At 42.1% G+C, this 13,466-nt stretch overlaps 1 protein-coding gene across 6 annotated transcripts in view; it reads left to right on the top strand.

The window, feature by feature from the left end:
- LOC121861091 (NAD kinase-like) overlaps positions 1-13,466 on the top strand; it is a 127,376-nt gene that overhangs the window by 72,352 nt on the left and 41,558 nt on the right. For 5 of the 6 annotated variants that reach the window (XM_042358649.1, XM_042358650.1, XM_042358647.1 and 2 more), the window contains one exon: positions 11,612-11,695. In XM_042358649.1, the coding sequence (XP_042214583.1) occupies positions 11,612-11,695 (84 nt within the window). Of the gene's footprint in view, positions 1-3,433; positions 4,120-11,611; positions 11,696-13,466 lie in introns of those variants that run through there. The other variant, XM_042358651.1, reaches the window with a different exon arrangement.

The following is a 13,466-nucleotide window of genomic DNA, read 5'->3' as shown; positions in this document are numbered from 1 at the left end:
AACTCGACTTCTTAAAATCTATGTTTGGTTTATTTTGGTTATGTGAGGTATACTCCTGCGTCCTAAGACATCTCAGACACATATATGGAATTTTTGTTATTGACATTCTAGTTACGGGATTTGTATTTCGGTTAAACAATACGAATTTTAAACGAAGTTCGGCTTAGTAGATCAAGAAATAATGGAAAATATACCCGATGTTTATAATCACAATAGAGAGACACATTACGTTTGTTCCCCACGAGGAAGACATTTGATACACCGTCTCCTTCACGATTGGGGAAAAAGAAGAACTTAAAAATATGTTTCTTGTGTAATTTTTTGTTAGAGGATTAAATCGATTTTTTTTAAATCACTATTTAAGTTTTTAATATCGTTATTTTTTAGTCTACGTATTATTAGACTTTTACGACAGTTCAGTGAAATACCTAAATTAATTAGATGACGTTGGCAATTGAGTGTTAACAAACTTGATCTGTACCTGTATTGGACCTGTCACTTGTAGGAAGTGTTACCAAGCTGTGTGATGTTACACTTATTATTATTAGTAGTACCTGAATTATTATTATTCTTATCATCATCATCTTACCCCCCTCACCTCCCCATTGTGTGTGCAGGAGGCGTGCTACTGCACCCGTCCGTCCATCTGCCCTCATGTTGTATCATCCAAGATTCTTAGCTGGATTACCTCAGAGTGTAAACTAAGCGAAGTGTTTGTAAACTCTCTCACGTGAGGTAATTGTGTTTTTTAATGCAGTTTGGATGTGGATGAGTAATGTTATTGTTGTTGGATGATTGAGGAAGTAGGAAGGGAAAGTGGTGGATGACCGTGAGGAAATGTTGGGGGAGAGGGGGAGTGGTGTTGTGCCTCCTCTTTGTTCTGCACTGGACAGCTCAGATGACGTGATTTATTTTCATATCCACCTCTCCCGTCAGCCAAGCTCAACCTGTTATTGATGGTGTTATCAGAACCCAGTTTTAGTAGTGTGTGTTTACGTTAGGGTGTCTTGTCTAGGTCAGTCAGTTGGTTTATGTCTCGTACTGGTTGGGGGGGGGTCAGGTTGTGTTTATTGTTATTTCAGGAATAAATTTGTTCATCGGGTAAACAAGTCCCATTTATGGTGTTGGTGTAACCGTTATTTTCCTGCTTGAGGTATATTGCCGCCGGCGCTTTAAGGAGTTACTTCCCTTCCACTGTGTCGACACTTGGTCACGATAGCAAGAGTGAAGGTTTCTGTCAGGGTCAGTACAGGATGTGGTTGTGAGAGAGAGAGAGAGAGACAGAGAGAGAGAGAGAGAGAGACAGAGAGAGAGAGAGAGAGAGAGAGAGAGTGTTTCTGGTACAGACAAGGGGACGTCAGACCACACCCTGAAGGGGCTGACACCTCGCGGCACTGGACAGACCTTGATGTTCCTCACCGTAGAAAGTTTATGGGTGTTTGCTGCCGCTGGTGGTGAGGCAGAGTTATTGCCACACAGTTATCTTACGCTCATATATATGCAGGAACGGGCTCATCACGGCGCCTTACAGAGGCTTTGTTGTTTGCACCAGGTGACGCTTACTGCTGGGGAGGATACAACAGCTCCAGTCCCTTAACAAACACAACTCTTATACCGGGAGAAACATGCACCATTTTTTTTTACTGTTTGTGCACTAATACATTTTTCAAGGGCATATGCCACTTTTTTTTTAATGTGAAACGACTTTATTTCAGGGATGGCACACTGATGTAGCACACAGCCATGGAAGTAGACCACCCAAGGAACACTTACCTTAAGTCTCAAACAAAACTGAACATGAAAATCCAGACAAGATGTTGTTTATATTTTATTTTATTTTATTAATGGTGTCCATCTTGAACGACCTAAATATCTCTCTCTCTCTCTCTCTCTCTTATAAAGAATTTGTAAGATTTTAGTCAAAGAATTCACTCATTGTTATTTATCTATACCCCGGGGGCTGGTCGTTAACATGGAGCATATCGAAGTTATCCGCTTTTTGTTTATTCTAATATCTAAGATTACCGCCACACACCGTACACCTTGGCCGAGTAAATTATATGCAGAGTTTATGTATTATTCTTAAAGGTGTTACAGGTGAGGTGTTGATTAATTAGTGTTACAGGTGAGGTGTTGATTAATTAGTGTTACAGGTAAGGTGTTGATTAATCAGTTAACAGGTGAGGTGTTGATTAATTAGTGTTACAGGTGAGGTGTTGATTGATTAGTGTTACAGGTGAGGTGTTGATTAATTAGTGTTACAGGTGAGGTGTTGATTAATTAGTGTTACAGGTGAGGTGTTGATTAATTAGTGTTACAGGTGAGGTGTTGATTAATTAGTGTTACAGGTGAGGTGTTGATTAATTACAGTGTTACAGGTGAGGTGTTGATTAATTAGTGTTACAGGTGAGGTGTTGATTGATTAGTGTTACAGGTGAGGTGTTGATTAAATTAAGGTGAGGTGTTGATTAATTAGTGTTACAGGTGAGGTGTTGATTAATTAGTGTTACAGGTGAGGTGTTGATTAATTAGTGTTACAGGTGAGGTGTTGATTAATTAGTGAGGTGTTGATTAATTAGTGTTACAGGTGAGGTGTTGATTGATTAGTGTTACAGATGAGGTGTTGATTAAATTAATTAGTGTTACAGGTGAGGTGTTGATTAAATTAATTATTGTTACAGGTGAGGTGTTGATTAATTAGTGTTACAGGTGAGGTGTTGATTAATTGGTGTTACAGGTGAGGTGTTGATTAATTAGTGTTACAGGTGAGGTGTTGATTGATTAGTGTTACAGGTGAGGTGTTGATTAAATTAATTAGTGTTACAGGTGAGGTGTTGATTAAATTAATTAGTGTTACAGGTGAGGTGTTGATTGATTAGTGTTACAGGTGAGGTGTTGATTAATTGGTGTTACAGGTGTGGTGTTGATTAATTAGTGTTGCAGGTGAGGTGTTGATTAATTGGTGTTACAGGTGAGGTGTTGATTAATTAGTGTTACAGGTGAGGTGTTGATTGATTGGTGTTACAGGTGAAACGGCGGGATATAAAAGTACTGACCAATTTTAAGACTAAACTGGTCTAGTCACATCTACCTTTTGGTCAGTTTTTCAGTGTGGTGGCCTTGGGGAAATCCATGCTAGTCACTCTATAATTGCTGAGGTGTGGGGGAAGAATTTTTTATTTTTTTATGAAAGTAGAACAGTGTGTGTGTGTGTGTGTGTGTGTGTGTGTGTGTGTGTGTGTGTGTGTGTGTGTGTGTGTGCGCGCGCGCGTGTGCTCATTGGGAATATTGTAGAGAATTATCCAGGATGCAGCGATAATAAGAGTGAAGGTCAGGAGTGTGTGTAGGATATATCTTTAGTGTTGGGCGATGAAGTCGTCCTTGGCGGTGGTGGTGGTGTTGCAGCGGCGGGTAGTGAGGTCCGCTGCTGCCTCCTGCTGGCTCAGTCGTCGCCCCACGGCCCTACAACAGTGTCGTGCCCTCCACCGCTCCTGACACCCGTCTTTCACCCACTCTGGTGTTTGCCCATCTTGTGTACCTCGTTGGGTAGTCTCCTGAAGGGGTTGGTCGACAGCGTTTATCCTGGGTAGCCGACAAGTTCCTCAGGGTAGTCGCCGTATTGGGTCGTCATACACCTGCTGCACCGTACAGTGCTGGGGCTTCCTGTGTGGAGCAGCCGTTGCAGGTGTGGAAATAGCGGAGGTGTTGAACTGATTTTATCTCGTGTTTGGCTGTCATCAGCACCACCTGATCGTGTAGGGCTGATTCTTTATTACATCTCGAACTGCCACTGTTGAGAGGGTCCTCGCTGTTCATATACCTCACTACCCAGTCATCTAGTCCCTTGTGCTCGCCCTAATTGGGTTAAAAGCTTCACTCGCCAAACTATAGTCAAGTCGTACTCATTATTTTACTAGTTGAGTAATTAGAAGACATAAGGCGGACTCATCGTTTGTGTGGAAGGAAGTACCTGATTGGGTGTGGTGAGTGGCCGCGTGTGTTGGTCAGTATCAAAGGCGGCGTCATGTGGCTGTACATGAACCGCATCAACCTGGACGCTGTTAAGAAGAATCAGATTGTTTACATCGGCGAGGAGCTGAGTCAATCCAACGAGGAAGTGTGAGTATTATTGTTCTCTTGTGTTGACGTGTTGGGAGAGTGAGGGTGTGTAGCTCTACGTCATGAGGAGACTGACACGTGTTGTTCTGTCATAATATTGGCAGGTGTGAGGGTATATACGACGTGTGTGTGTTATTAAACCAATGGCTCAAGGAATGTACTGTTAACACATCCTGACCTAAAGTGACTATATTATTACCGAACACTTAATCAAGATCAAGTTCACAACACAGGGACAAAAACCATGTACCTGAGGCTCTCGTAGTGTTGTTGTTTATTTATTTACTGTGTGTGTGTGTGTGTGTGTGTGTGTGTGTGTAAACGTCATTGTGTTTAATTTTCCTTCTAACTAATAAATATATGTATCATTTCTGTTCGATATCACATGACAACAGACCATTCTCAATACCACTTCAGCTGTTGGTTAATGCGGTAATAACCTTGAGACGAATTGTTAAATGATTGGTTTATTGGAGGTTAAGGTTAGTAAGTGATAAGAACCTTCAAGCGTAGATGAATTCTTAGTGTAAGTATATTCATTGACATGTACCGGGTGGCTTTAGTGTGTGTTTTGGAATGTATATTAGTTTGGAGGTGTGTGGTCACGTTCACAGTGGTTGAGACGCCGCAAAGTTTCTCTTAAATGGAGATATGAGAGAGAGAGAGAGAGAGAGAGAGAGAGAGAGAGAGAGAGAGAGAGAGAGAGAGGCAAAAAGGTGTAAAAGTGTAAGTATATTAAAAGGCATCACTACCATCACTCCCTGAACCCTATCACACCTTACACCTGTACTATATATAATTAACTAAATACACTGTCCAGGTAACACACAACTCAACAATAACATCACGTACACAAGACACTCTCCTCTGCCGTAGTCAACACGATAATAAATAACTTCATCACTAAATAAAAAACTAGACATTTATTATTAGCGGTTTGTGTGGGAAGTCTTACACACACACATGGTTATATTAAAATGTACGAGATTTTATATATATACAGTTTTATATATGAGTTTTGTGTCGGGTATAAGAAATGAAGTTGCATCATTTTTAAGTTAGACAGTCTCAAGTGTTTGTTTAATATTTACAGTTGGATGTTACACCAGGGCATTGATGGTGTGTGTGTGAATGGTTGTTAAACAGGAGACTTAATGTCAGTGTTTATCAGGATAGAAGCTCTCAGGGGTCAGGAATTATGGATTATGTCAGGATTGAGTATCTCTTAATGCACCAGGTGAGGTAAGACGGTGTGTGTAGGACGCTTAAGGAAGTGAGAGTATACAGAGGCGAGTAAGTGAAGGTTAGGTGTGTGTGTGTGTGTGTGTGTGCCTTCATAAGGATTTAATTATTTACAACCAACCAATGTTTGTGTTCTGAGTACCATAACAATCTTGGTGGTATTAGTCTTACAACTCATAGTACAGTACCAATTCTGCTCTCTCTCTCTCAGCACTGACCAGATAACAGAGAATATATATATATATATATATATATATATATATATATATATATATATATATATATATATATATATATATATATATATATATATATATATATTGGTCACATCAGTTAGCCGGAAGTTTGGGTCATAAAATGATAGATCATTTTCAAGGTGTTGGGTGTGGCTCGACCACCACTACTCCTTCAACACTGAGACAGACTGACAGGTTCAACTGGCCGACACAGCCACGTAACTGTGAGTCATAGGATGTAAAGCAACAGGTGTACCATAGATTAGTGCTGGTGTTAGGGGGAGTGACCTCATCTACTCCTACCTCTTCATCTACTCCTACCTCTTCATCTCCTTCTCTGGTTATTTTTATACAAGTTAAACAAATATATGTAGCTTTCAACAGACCGAAACAGCTTTAAACCTTGAATAAGATCAAACTTTATAATATAGGTCAAGTTCGCCTTGGTTGTACTTGAGGCGTTAGGCTTATGACTCAGGTATTATAGTTGTATCATAAGTAACCAGAGTGTGTAGTTGTCGCCTCAGATCAGGATAAGTTCACCAAGTTGTCTTCACTTTGTTTTCAATTGAATCAGAGGCGACCCTCAGTGGCCCTGTGTTGATTAAAGAATTCAGAGTCAGAGTGGGCGGGGCGAGTAGGTGCGGTGGGGGCAATGCCTGCCAACCTGTGCAATACTTGTTGCATGTATTAACTAACTGTTACGCTGCTCACTGTCAGTTGTGCGGCTGTTCATCTACACTCTCTCTTATTAGTGTTGTATCACACGTTGTTGTTGTTGTAGTGATGTATCGTGAATGAATCAGTTGAGCCTCCCCTGAGTGGCATCAGCTCGGTCCTTGTATTACACTCACGTGTGCCGTCCAAGGTTGTGGTGAGAGCATCACGTGTGTTGTACCTACAGTGTTTCACTCTTATGTCTCCCATAAAGCCTAACATGGAGATTAACACTGCTTGCATCCTTTGATATAAAAGATATTATAATTTTATAAATTTTACATACGAACAAATAACATATTTCTTAGATATGACTTATAGTCATTAATCGTTATATAAATACCAGTTAGGACACAGAGTTTTCCGAGACTATATAAACCAGTAGTCCTTCTTGAATGATATACGTTTGTTGAAGCATGAGCCGACCACTGGGGGTAAGACGACACACACAGCAGCTCTTGGTCACGTTTATGCTGATGGGGGGATGTGGGCTCAGTGACCGGTGGTGTGTGTATACCTGCCACACCCTCCACTCACCAGCCATCATGAGGCACGTCACTAGCCGTGAGGTGAGGGAAAAAGAGGTAGGGGGGTGTCATCAGGGGAGGGAGGCACACACCTCCCCCACCTACCTCACTGTTTTACCTGATGTGGACGAGTGTTTCCGAGGTGCATGATATGTAGGTGTTCCTCCTTCTTCAAATTAGATTAGGTTTAGTTAGGCTGGATGAGGTTAGGTTAGGTTTAGTTAGGCTGGATGAGGTTAGATTAGGTTTAGTTAGGCTAGATGAGGTTAGGTTAGGTTTAGTTAGGTTGGATGAGGTTAGGTTAGGTTTAGTTAGGTTGGGTTGGTTTAGGTTGGGAAGACTTAAGTTAAGCTTGATTAAATTGGCAAAGTTGTCTTGAATTGAGTTAAGTTGAGTGAACCTAAGAGAGGAAGTAAAAGACACACACACATCATGTGACTACCTCCAAGTTGTCGACTCACCAGAGCATGAGGAGTACAGTAACTCTTCCTGGGAATAATAAAACTAATGAGACACCCTGTACCCCGTCACCACCCGGCAGGAAACACACCCCTCACGTCTTGTCTTATCACCACACTCATTTAACCAACACACTTTATATTATTCGTAAACACAGCCAGGGTCGTCAGCGCCTATAATTCAGTTATTGGTTTAACTTAATTGCATTTAATTTTATAATGATATATAATTTGTCAGGTTAGCTTGTAGCTTAATCGATTACAAGCTGTGGATAATATGACATTATAGATGATTGGCGATACCGTTTTATTCAGGCGGAGTACACTGTGTGGTAGTGGCTGTGGAAGACGGGAAGTAGATAATATTGAATAATAATTATAGTAAGTACGTTGGGTATTAGGGATCAGTCACCATTATTATTTACACACTGACTCATTGGTTCTGTGTATACCAAACATTACAACTTTTCCACGGGTGTTCAGTGTGCAGTAAAAGGTCTGTAGTGTATTTTGCATTTTAGGGCGGACACGAGGCACAATTTGCCGGGTAAAGCTTTAACCTTAATTGTCCTCCCACCTGCTGTTAAGACGAGACTCCCAGAGGAATAATAAAAACACAAGGTTAATATGTTGTATATTTATGGCGGCTCGGACGTGGTCCTTCCTGCCGCCTCCTGCTGCTGCTACTTCACCAAGGCTCTACTGCGTCTCTTAGGCCTTCTCCACCACCACCTCGTCTCTCCTGTCTTCACTTCCTCCCCATCCTCTTCTTCTTCTCTGTTCTCTTCACCTCCCCCCACCCTCTCTTGAGAACTCTTATCTATTCACGATAAATGACCTTAAAAAATAATCCATTTTTTGTCATTCTAATGATTACTGCTGACATTTCCGCCTCGGTCGGCCTTCCTGAGGGCGGGTGTCTTGGTTCGAGTAAGAGCTGATCACAAGGGGCACCTCACCCCCAATGCACGCACTTCACCTTTAACACATGCACTTCGCCCTCAACACACGCACTTCACCCTCAACACACGCAATTGGATGGAAGGAGTAACATACAGCTATCGGGCAGAAAATATAATCATCATAATATCGGGCGGAAATTATATAGCGTGTAAAGTGTGTGTGTGTGTGTGAGAGAGAGAGAGAGAGAGAGAGATTTATTATCCGCCATGTAATGTTTCTCTTGGACATAAACACCATGTATGTTTTTTTTTCCAGGTAATTTTATCACCCACAGAACAAGTTTGGGGGGGGAGAAATACATGATATCCCCCCTCCTGTCTACTTCCCGTCCACCCGTTATTAATCTTCTGACAGTACACCTACACGAAAGATTTCCTCACGCTGTCTAAAGATTCTTATTACTTGACGATGGTGAACGGGAGGAGAGGGGGGAGGTGAAAAAAAAATACATCATTGTTTGGGAGGTTCTGTTTTACCGCTATTGTATTACCCAATGTGGTCTTCATCCTCTCCCACACACTCTTCCTTCCTCCTTCTCTTCTTCTTCCTCCTCCTCCCTTACTCTTTACCATCTTCCCTCTCCTCCTCCTTCCATCACCCCCACATTACCCTCCCTACCTAACTACGGCATCTCAACCACGTACCGTAGCTTGGTGTTGAGTTTTTCCTGTTAAAATGAACCATGTTGAATACTAATCAAACGAGTAACAATATTTAGGAATCAATGTGCGTTTAGGTTACTTGGGTGTAGAGTTGGGTTACGTGCTGGGGTGGGTGGAGTGTTAGGTCACGTGGGTGTGGTAAAGGGACGAGGATAGTAGGACATGTCACACCTACTACAAGATTCTAGCCGTGATCTGTGTGTGTGTGTCGCCATGTTCCTCGTGTGTTCGTCCTGCTAGGTAGAGTAGTATGGCAGAGGTGAGAGCTATCAGGTAGGCGGAATGTGAAGGTGAGGAAGAGTTGAGGTGAGGAGGCGAACACTTTCACCTGCTGGATAGTGAGGTCACTTTCCGCCACCAGTACCAGCCACCGCCCCTCACCACCTGCGTCATCAACCCCTCACCCACCCCTCACCCACCTAAATCCTTCGTCTGTTTGATATAATGATAACAAATAAAAACTCATAAACATTTATTAAACATCAAAACTAAACATCCGGTCATTAATTAAGATGAACAATGTTTACCTTTATCAATCATATGAGTACACAGGTAAGGTAGTGTCATTCAACTCCTTCACTCTGACGGAAAAATTCACATGTTCAATTTTATTGTTTCCATTTTGGTAGTGACGGATAAACACATACCTGCCTCTACCTGGTAAATGAGGGCGTTGTGAGGTGTATAGACTCGGAGGGTGAGGAGGTGTGAGGTGTATAGACTGGGAGGGTGAGGAGGTGTGAGGTGTATAGACTGGGAGGGTGAGGAGGTGTGAGGTGTATAGACTGGGAGGGTGAGGAGGTGTGAGGTGTATAGACTGGGAGGGTGAGGAGGTGTGAGGTGTATAGACTGGGAGGGTGAGGAGGTGTGAGGTGTATAGACTGGGAGGGTGAGGAGGTGTGAGGTGTATAGACTGGGAGGGTGAGGAGGTGTGAGGTGTATAGACTGGGAGGGTGAGGAGGTGTGAGGTGTATAGACTGGGAGGGTGAGGAGGTGTGAGGTGTATAGACTGGGAGGGTGAGGAGGTGTGAGGTGTATAGACTGGGAGGGTGAGGAGGTGTGAGGTGTATAGACTGGGAGGGTGAGGTGGTGTGAGGTGTATAGACTGGGAGGGTGAGGAGGTGTGAGGTGTTAGATCTGTCAACACAAACTCTTATAATCATGGCCTCACATTTAACCTCGCAATGGCCTCTTTATTTATGCTTTCATCTGTTCATTTACGGTATATCAGTGTGACCAAAATAAGACCATGTAGTTAAGGTATTTTTATTCCCTTTACGTCTAGCTGGCGTCGAGTGTGTGTGTGTGTGTGTGTGTGTGTGTGTGGACGGGTAGTTTTGAATATGTGTGAACGTGATTTGCATTCCCTGTGTTTCTCGGTCAGGACGAAATAACAAGCAAGAGTGAAGGTACAAGAGAAAGGTGTAGCTGTCATGTAGTGCAGTGAGCTCATACCTGGTGTGGGGGACTGTTGGCGTCTCCTGTCATACATCTGTTGTACCTGTTTTAATAGTGTTGTTTTTTTATTTTAAACTGCAACGTAAGTACAACAGATGGAGAAATAATTTCCCTTACTGAGCACAAATATAAATTAAGAAGGTTTTTAGAAAATATTTGTAGAGTAAATCAAATCAATAATAATATGTGCTTATCATTGTATCATCTAATGTTCTTAAAACGCATTATAAGTTACAGTGTCACCAAAGAATAGTGTATATAACTCATAGACTTTGTACAAGAGATGTAATACGCTGTGTCCGTCAAGTTGAGGTAAGTGTGTACGACAAACCTCACCTCACTTCACTTCACTTCACTTCACTTCACTTGTTGCTCTCTGCTGGTACTGATGATAGATGCAGCGGCACCTCTCCATCACCTCATCTACACTATCTGCCCCTTCACTCGTGTAACCTCCTCCTGTTTAACACGTAGCGTACCTTGGTGTGCTCCTTACGTGCTCCAAGACGGCCGTGTACATTAGCTATCGTCTGTACATCAATATTCTATACCTGTACTACCGCTACCTTGCCTCTGTTATATAGCTTTTTAATTTAATGGTGTTATCAAGTTGTCAAGTCTCTCCTCCAGGCTCCCTTCTCTCCCTCCTCCTCTGTCTTCCATTTGTCACCGTTTCCTGTCCTTTTCTCCCTCCTGTGCCCTTCACCTGCTGTTTACCTATTACCTCATCCACTGTGGTGTGCCTGTCCTCCCTCCCTCCCAGCTTACCTGCACAGTCCTCTTAATTATCTAACTCGAAATATATGAATAAAAATGATCATCGTTGACTGCCACCTGTGCTTTCCAATGTCATGGTGATAATCAAATGTATTATGTATCAAGCAATTGTTTTTCTTGTAAGTTTATGACATGACGGTTGGATGAAGGTTTAACACTCGTATAAATTGTTGGTTTATATTTATTTTGTCTACAGGGAGAGACAAGGATCTGATTGTGGTAAGAGTTGTGGAATAAATACTTACTTGATTTGTATATTGTGGTGGTGGGATGTGCCCCCTTAAGTGTACTGTGTGTAGGATTATCTCACGAGTTACTGTTTACTTCACTGGTAAAATATGTTAATGTGATGCATGTGGAGAGTCACGAATGTTGCTAATTATACACTGTGAGTCATGACTTTTAACTGTTTCCTTTAGACAGTTGTATAATATAATGTTGATGTGTTTCAGGCGGACGCGCTCTCTGAATGCTCCCTCCCCCATCCAGCAGTTCGGTCCCTGCGGCCGGATTATGCGCAACTCCGCCATGGTCATGTGAGTACTGATACTGAGCTTGTAGTGTTTATTAATGTGGGCCAAACACCCTACTACTGTAAAACACACACACACACGCGCGCCATACTACACCGCCATAATTGCACTCACAATGTTGTGCCCCCACACATTCCACTGCTACATTCCAGACTCATTCGTCACACTAATCCTCTAAACTGCACACCAGTCACGCTACACCACCGCGGGCATGACGATCAACCTAAAATGAATGTGATGTTTCTCTCTTTATATAGTGTAATTTGTCTATACACTCCAGAGGATTACATCAATTATATGTAACAGGAATACTTCAGGTCCAAGGATAGAGCCCTGCGGAACTCCACACAGTATACTCAATGGATCAGATAGACAGTCATTATAACAGACGTATTTCTTCCTGTTTGACGAGTTGGATTCTAACCACTTGTTGGATATGCCTCTGACAGTATCTAACACCTAAAGGTTCTGTGGTGTTGACGCCGGCATGATAGTGCGGCTAGTTGTGTCAGAAGCTATTGAGAAGTATGTTGTGTTCGCCTGTTGCTGCATCTTTCCATTTGTTCCGTTGCAGACAAAAAAATCATTTCGCTCTCTGATTTAGGTTGAAAATTTCCCACAAAGATGAAGAATGTTTTTAACAAGCTTGATGGCGTAAACACTGAGTCCTGTGAGGGGGTTCTGTCACCCTTGTATTACCTGCCGTCAACAACAGTGTCTTGAGGATGGTTTGGTAGATTAGTATTTCGTAACCGGCGTCAGTTAGCACCGGTCCAGGATGTAAATAGACATGCCAGACAGTTGTAAATAGTAAGTGGATTTAACCAAGGACGTGGGTTAACTTTTACTCCTTTTATTTATCGCCTCATGATTTTTTAACCTTTTTTATATAATATTTACATTTGGCTAAAATTGCTTGAGTTAATCTAAATCGAACTGAAAGCATACAGTATACTATAGGAAGAGTGGTTTATAAGGCATTATTATAGTTGACGTCCAAATTTCCCGTTTTCTGTTGGATTTAGTATGGACAGAGAAAACGAAGAAAATGCGACTTTGTCTAGGGATAACTTCTACATATTTATTGATGGTTCCTCTTTTGTAAAAATCGTCTGGTAATTTCACAGATGTTCAGCATGTATGTAAACAGCGTAGGCAAGCAAACAATGACAAACTCTACTTCTACACTGCCGGGGGCTCCGGTAAAGGTCTATTTACGTTGGAGACTTCAAGAACCTATGTCAGCCTGATGAAAGAACTAAAGTAATAATTTACACAGTTTAGATGATTTTTCGGGCAGTACGAGAGAGAGAGAGAGAGTGTGTGTGTGTGTGTGTGTGTGTGTGTGTGTGTGTGTGTGTGTGTGTGTGTGTGTGTGATACTGATCGCTCTGACACTCGTGACATTTTATCCAATCTTATGAATTCCCACTAAACAAAACACACTGTTTCTTGCCACATAACAACGCGTCAGTATGGTTTTAAACTCACATTACATTCCCCATTGAGTGAATCTTGCAATAGAGTCGCCGATCGTGCATCTCATTACTGTGGATAGAATCGTAATAAAACCTTCATCATAGTTTCGTAAATTCCTGTACAAGTTGGCGGTATATCTTATCTCTTCCTCTTGTGCTGTGGCTCCACGTGGTGACTTTTGAAACAATTTCTTCCCTAATACTGATACCATCCCTCTTTCCATGTCCTCCCACTCCTCTCCAATGCGCCCTCCCACTCCCACGCCCTCATACTCCCACTCCTCTCCAATGCGCCCT

This window comes from Homarus americanus, unplaced genomic scaffold (genome assembly GCF_018991925.1).
Source record: "Homarus americanus isolate GMGI-L3 unplaced genomic scaffold, GMGI_Hamer_2.0 scaffold52806, whole genome shotgun sequence".
Taxonomy (NCBI): domain Eukaryota; kingdom Metazoa; phylum Arthropoda; class Malacostraca; order Decapoda; family Nephropidae; genus Homarus; species Homarus americanus.
This window is presented reverse-complemented; position numbering and strand designations above follow the sequence as displayed.